The 6,769-nt window shown below is 48.5% G+C and overlaps 1 protein-coding gene across 1 annotated transcript in view; it reads right to left on the reverse strand.

Annotated features, from left to right (window-relative positions):
- The window catches only part of LDLR (low density lipoprotein receptor), a 39,850-nt gene that overhangs the window by 14,887 nt on the left and 18,194 nt on the right, over window positions 1-6,769 (reverse strand). Inside the window, 4 exon segments of the mRNA XM_006161521.3 lie at window positions 52-223; window positions 2,255-2,380; window positions 3,919-4,038; window positions 4,625-4,747. Of these exon segments, the coding sequence (XP_006161583.2) occupies window positions 52-223; window positions 2,255-2,380; window positions 3,919-4,038; window positions 4,625-4,747 (541 nt within the window).

Consider the following 6,769-nt stretch of genomic DNA (forward strand, 5'->3'; position numbering starts at 1 on the left):
CGGGGTGGGGCTGCACGAGGGGGCGGGGCTCCGCGGAGGGGCGGGGCTCACCTGTAGATCTTCCTCTGTGACAGGTCAGACCAGTAGATCCTGTTGCGGGCCACCTCCGTGTCCAGCGCCACCACGTTTTTCAGGTTGGGGATGAGGCTGGCGTACTCACGGCGGTCCAGCGTCATCTTCCTCACCTCGTGGCGGTTGGTGAACAAGAGGTATGCGATGGGGCCTGGGGAGCCAGGAAGGGTGGTCAGGGGGTGGAAGTGACATCGGGCGGAGTTGAGAGTACGGCCTGCCACCACGTGTCACCAGGGAGACAGCTCCCTGGGCATTAGCCATGAGAAAGGGCTTGAACGTTTCCCTCAAGTTCATGTGTCGGAAGATCAACCCCAGTGCAACCGTGTTAAGAGGGGAGACTTTGGGGACCAGCAGTTAGCGTAATGGCTATATGTCACTGGACTTCCATGTAGCCGACCATGGTTCAAGACCCAGACCCGGTGGCTTAAAATCACGCCGGGCACGTGTGCATGCGTACCCAAGATCCGGAGAGGAGAATGGAGAAGAGATTGTGGCATGGCCGTCCCCCCTGGGGGGGGATTTCTCGCTTTCTGTCTCTGTCTTTCTGGTGAGTGCACACGCCCAATAGCAAAAACCTCTCCAAAAAAGAAAAAAATTTAAAAAGAGGGGAGACTTTGTTATTACGTATTGGAAGCGGTAGGACAGAGACAAAGGAAGCAAGTGAGAAAGCACCGCCCCTATGAGAATGCTCACACCACAATCCCTCCTCCTCCACCGCTTCCTCTTCTTGGGATTTTGGGCACACGTGCACATGGGCCTGGCATGTTTCTCAAGCCACTGGGTCTCAGATTTAAACTGTGTGATTGGCCGTGTGGGATCCACCGGGTCCAGGACTCGAACCATGGTCCACTACGTGGGAGTCCTGCCACATGGCCATTATGCCATCATCTGTAGATCCCTTTAATGTAATCTTTCAAAAAACATTGATGTATTTATTCACTCATCTATTAGTTTGTCGTGCTTTGCAAGCTGCTGGGTCTGGGGCTCAGGTGACAATCGGCCTGTGGGAAGCCAACACCTTAACCACCATGCCATCTACTGGCTTGGGATCCAGACACCGAAACCTCCCCAGCCAGCCGGGGATTAGGGCCACACACTGGCCCAGCATTCACAAGGCGGTCTCGGGGTACGGACTCCCCTTGGGGATCAGCCTCACAGCATCTTCGGTTTTCCTGCTGTCTGGACCTGATTCAGACTTAGAGCATCATTGGAGTTAGGACATAATCTTCAGATCAGAAAAGAAATTCAAGGGGCTGGCAGGTGGCATGGTGGCTAAGGGCACTGGACTCCGACATGGCTGACCATGGTTTAAGTCCCAGACCTGGCGACTTGCTTTCTCACTTTCTCTCTCTCTCTCTTACTCTGTCCCTCTCTGCTCAAATTAAAATAAATAAAGTTAAGTAAAATAAATGAATTCTTAAACAAAATAATAAATAGGGGCTTGCAGGTGACGTGGTAGTTTAGGGCGCTGGACTCTCACATGGCTGACCAGGGCTTGAGTCCCAGACCTGGTGGACTGATTTCTCACTCCCGTTCTCTCTTTCTCTTTCTTGCTCTGTCCCTCTCTGGTCAAACTTAAATAAACAAACAAATAAATAAATAAATAAATAATAAAGTTAAAGAAAGGAATTCTTTGGGAACCAGCAGTTAGTGTAATGGCTATGTCGCTGGACTCCTACATAGTCGACCGCGGTTCGCGTCCCAGACCCAGTGGCTTAAAACTCATGCCGGGCGCGTGTGCGTGTGTGCCCAAGATCCCGAGAGGAGAATGGAGGAGAAGGGATTGCGGCGTGACCATCCCCTCTGGGGGGTGATTTCTCGTTTTCTGTCTCTCTGTCTTTCTCTGTCTGTCTGGCGAGCACACGCGTCCTATAGCAAAAAAATCTCTCCAAAAAAAAAAAGAAAGGAATTCTTTTAAAAATAACTAACTAGCTGGAGGGGGTGGATGTCAGGCAATGGTGTTCCACCTCATGCCACAAACCAGCTCCGGGGGCATCCGCTGGTGACTGCCAGGCAGAAAAACAAGTGCTTCCTGGCAGCCCAGGAACTAAGCAGGTTTTCCCTGAGATGTCCAGGGATCCACCGTCAGGTGCATTCGCTCTGGGCACACAGCCAGTGACGCAACCCCACCATGTTTGCCCGCGAGGGGTGAGGCCAGCCCCTGCCGCCAGCCCGCACTCACCCACAGATTTGCAGGTCTTGGTGAGCAGGTCCAGCTGGAAGCCCTCGTCGCATTCGCACTTGAAGCTGCCCTCCAGGTTCACACAGAGCTGGCTGCAGGTGTCGGGCTCCTGGCATTCATCAATATCTGCGAATCGAATTCGAGAAAGAGGTTTGGAGTCTTCATGCCAAGTTTGAATCCTCACAGTCCCATGAAGCAGGATTCAATATGTTCATTTATTTACTTTTTTTTTTTGAGAGAGAGATTTTTGCTATAGGGCACATGTGTTCATCAGAAAGACAGAAAGAGACAGAAGGCGAGAAATCACCCCCCAGAGGGGATGGCCACGCCGTAATCCCTTCTCCATTCTCTTCTTGGGATCTTGGGCACCCATGCACACATGCCTGGTGTGAGTTTAAGCTACCGGGTCGGGGACTTGAACTGTGGTCAACTACATGGGAGTCCAGTGACATAGCCATTATGTCATCTGCTGGTTCCACATTTATTTACTTTTTAAAAAAAGTTATGTGGAGGCCAGCAGGTGGCATAGTGGTTAAGGCGCTAGACTCCCACATGGCCAACCACGGTTCAAGTCTGGGACTTGGCAGCTTGATTTCTCACTTTCTCACTCTCAGGTGAGTACACTTGCCCTATAGCAAATTAAGAAAACGATTATAATCACAATAAATAACAATTTTTTTTTAAATGATGTATTTGGGGGTCAGCAGGTAGCATGGAGGTGGTTCTGGCCTCTCACATGGCTGACCACAGTTCTAGTCCTAGACCTGGAGGCTTGTTTTCTCACTTTCTCTCCCTTCTCTGTCTCTGGTGAGGGCACATGCCCCGTAGCAAATTAAAATAAAAAATAATAATGACAAATAAAATTAAATTTTTTAAAAAGGAAAAACTTTAGGGGCTGGCAGGTGGCATGGTGGTTAAGGGTGCTAGGTTTATGATAGGTCGTGTGTGCTCGCTGGACAGGCAGAAAGAGAAAGCAAGAAATCACCCCCTATGGGAGTGGCCATGCCATAGTCCCTTCTCTTCCATTCTCTTCTCGGGATCTTGGGCACGCACGCACATGCACCCGGCATGAGTTTAAGCCACCAGGACTTCAACTGCAGTCAACTACATGGGAGTCCAGCGACATAACCATTATGCAATCTGCTGGTCCCTGCCCCTGGTGCATGTGTGTGTGTGTGTGTGTGTGTGTGTTTTAAATAATTTTTTATTTTATTTAGTAATATTATTTTCAATCTGACAAGAGAGCTAGGGAGTGAGAGAGAGAAAGTAGGAAAGCAAGCTACCAGGTCTGGGACTCAAACCGTGGTCAGTCATGTGGGAGTCCATCACCTTAACCACCACTCCACCTGCCGGCCCCTGCACGTGGTGTGTTTTTCAAGGCACTGGGTTTAGGACTTGAACCACAAACTGGCCATGCGGGATCTTGCCACGTGGGCCAGCTAGTCCAAGATGTCTTCATTACTGATCCCTGAAGACAAGATCCAGCAGCGAAGCCAGCGCTCCTCACAGGTCAGGCCTGTGGCACAAGGTCCTGACAGCTGGCCTCTCGTCGGACCCTGCTAACAGCCCTGTGGGGTGCACATGCGTCATGCCCACTTAACGGATGGGAAACCAGAGCACAGAGCCGGGTAGCCGTGTCCGGAAACGGCCTGCTCGGGTCTCACCTTCACATTTCCGCTGGTCCACCAGCCTGAAGCCGTCGGGGCACAAGCACTCGTGGCCAATCTTGAGGTCGTTGCAGACATGGGAGCAGCCTCCGTTGTTGTCCAAGCACTCGTTGGTCCCTGCGCCAGAAGGAGGGCACACCCGTTACTCGGAGGCCTCCAGCCATCCCTCCCTGCCAGCCGGTGCTGTTCCGCCATCTTTATCAGAGTGGTAATGACCCCATAAGAGGACTTCAGTTATGTCGCTTGCTATGATGTAGATAAGACCCTGATGGCATTACGGCAAGGGATTTAAGCCAGGCACAAAATGACAGAATATGAGGGACTTCAAAAAGCTCACAAAAGGGAGCCAGCAGGTGGTGTGGTGGTTAAGGCGTTGGACTTCCACATGGCCAACTGTGGTTCGAGTCCCGGATCTAGCAGTATTGCTTTCTCACTTTCTCTCTCTCTCTCTGGTCAAATTAAAATAAACAAAGCTAAAGAAAATCATTCTTTTTTTTAAAAAAAATAATTATTTGTTTAATTCCATTTGTTATGATTATTTCTTTAATTTGAACAGAGAGAGACAGAGAAAAAGGGAAAGTAAGAAAGCAAGCCACTAAGTCCAGTATTCAAACCACAGTTGGCCATGTGGGAATTTAGCACCTTTAACCACCATGCCGTCTGCTGGTCCCCTCAATAAAATAATTCTTTTATAAAGGCTCACCGCACTCCTTCAGGGGCTCGTCCGACCAGTCCCGGCAGTCCCGGACCGCGTTGCACACTTTGTCCAGTGTGATGCACTCGCCGCTGTGGCATTTGAACTTGTTGGGCCCCTCGCACCGCGTCACTAGGAGAGTCAGAGGGAGGAGGGTCAGGTGCTTCTGAGCTGCAAGAGCTGGCTTCACACTCTAATATAATAAGTTCATATAAGACCATATGTAAATTGGGGCCAGCAGGTGGTGTGGTGGTTAAGTCGCTGGGCTCCCACATGACTGACCACGGTTCAAGTCCCGGACCTGGTGGCTTGCTTTCTCACTTTCTCTCTAGTCAAATTAAAATAAATGAATGAATATATAAAATTAAAATAAGTAATTCTTAATAAAAACAAACAAACAAACAAAAAAACCAGAATGTGTGCAAATGTCCTCCTTCTAAATATGATGTTTACTGAACACACGAGAACCCAACACCAGCTTAAGAATTAGAAGGTGGGGCCCCGATGGGACCAGCAGCTTGCGTGGTGGTTAAGGCGCTGGACACTCCCACATGGGTGACCATAGTTCCAGTCCCAGACCTGGTGGCTTGCTTTCTCATTCTCTCTCTCTCTCTCTCTGGTCAAATTTAAATAAATGAATGAATAAATAAAATAAAAAGAAGGGGCCAACAGGTGGTGTGGTGGTTAAAGGCGCTGGACTCCCACATGGCTGAATATAGTTTGAGACCCAGACCTGGTGGCTTGCTTTCTCACTTTCCCTCTCTCTCTCACTCTGTCCCTCTCTGGTCAAATTAAAATAAATGAGTAAATAAACAAAGTTAAATAAAAAATAATTATTTTTACTTCTTCTTTTTAGCAATTATTTTATTAAACTTTATTTTAATTTGAGAAGGACAGAATGAGAGAGACAAAGAGAAAGTGAGAAAGCAAGCTGCTGAGTCCAGGACTTGAACCTCAGTTGGCCACGTGGGAGTCCAGCAACCTTGACTACCACACCACCTGCTGGCCCCTAAAAAATAATTGTTAAAACATGTTACAAAAAAAAAAAAAAAAAAGATAAAAAGAATTAGAAGGTTATCTAGAACCCAAGTTAGCCTGCAATTTGTTTATATAAATAAAGTTTTATTGGTACACAGATATGCACATGCCCATTCATTCACATGAATTCTGCAAGACACAGTTGAGTAGTTCCCACAGATAAACTGGGGCCTATGCAAAGGAAAAAACTACCTGGCCCTTTATTTTTACTTATGTATTTGTTTTTGGGTTTTTTTTGCCATAGGGTGTTGTGTGCTCCCTAGAGAGATACAGTGAGTGGGAAAGTGAGAAACGATCCACCAGGGGGATGGCCACGCTGCCCAGGGGCTGGGATGGCCCATCTCCTTCATTCTCCTCTTGGGGCTTTGGGCACACTCATGCACACGCATGTGCCCAGTGTGACTCTCGAGCTGCCAGGTCTGTCATGTGATAGTCCAGCAGCCCCACCACTAAGCCACCTGCCAGACCAGTACCTGGCCCTTTATGGTGAAAGCCTATTGACCTCTAACATATCCAGCCGCCCTCCCCGCCACACCACGGGCTACCTGGGGCAAGCGCTTCCTTACCATGGGATTGGACTGTGCACGTGACACCTGGCTCAGTCTTGAGCTCTGCATGCAGAAACCTGATTAAATCGCACAGTCCTGGGGCTGGCAGGCGGCGTGGTGGTTAAGGCACTGGACTCCCATGTAGCCAACTGCAGTTCAAGTCCTGCAGCCGACAGCTTGCTTTCTCACTTTTCCCTTTTCTCTCTTCCTCTCTCTCTTATGAGTACACATGCCCGATAGCAAATTAAGAAATAATAATGAGGAGCCGGCAGGTGGCGTGGTGGTTAAGGCACTGGACTCCCACATGGCCAACCGCAATTCAAGTCCAAGACCTGGCACCTTGCTTTCTCACTTTCCCTTTCTCATTCTCTCTGGCCAAATTAAAAAATAAACAATAACAATACATAAAACTAAAGAAACATTTAAAGAAATATTTATTTAATTTTATTTATTCATTCATTTATTTGAATTTGATCAGAGAGAGGCACAGAGAAAGTGGGAAAGCAAGCCACCAGGTCTGGGACTCGAACCATGGTTGGCCATGTGGAGTATCCAGCATCTTAATCAA

The sequence above is a fragment of the Tupaia chinensis genome, unplaced genomic scaffold (genome assembly GCF_000334495.1).
Source record: "Tupaia chinensis unplaced genomic scaffold, TupChi_1.0 Scaffold138665_1, whole genome shotgun sequence".
In the NCBI taxonomy this organism is placed as follows: Eukaryota; Metazoa; Chordata; class Mammalia; order Scandentia; family Tupaiidae; genus Tupaia; species Tupaia belangeri.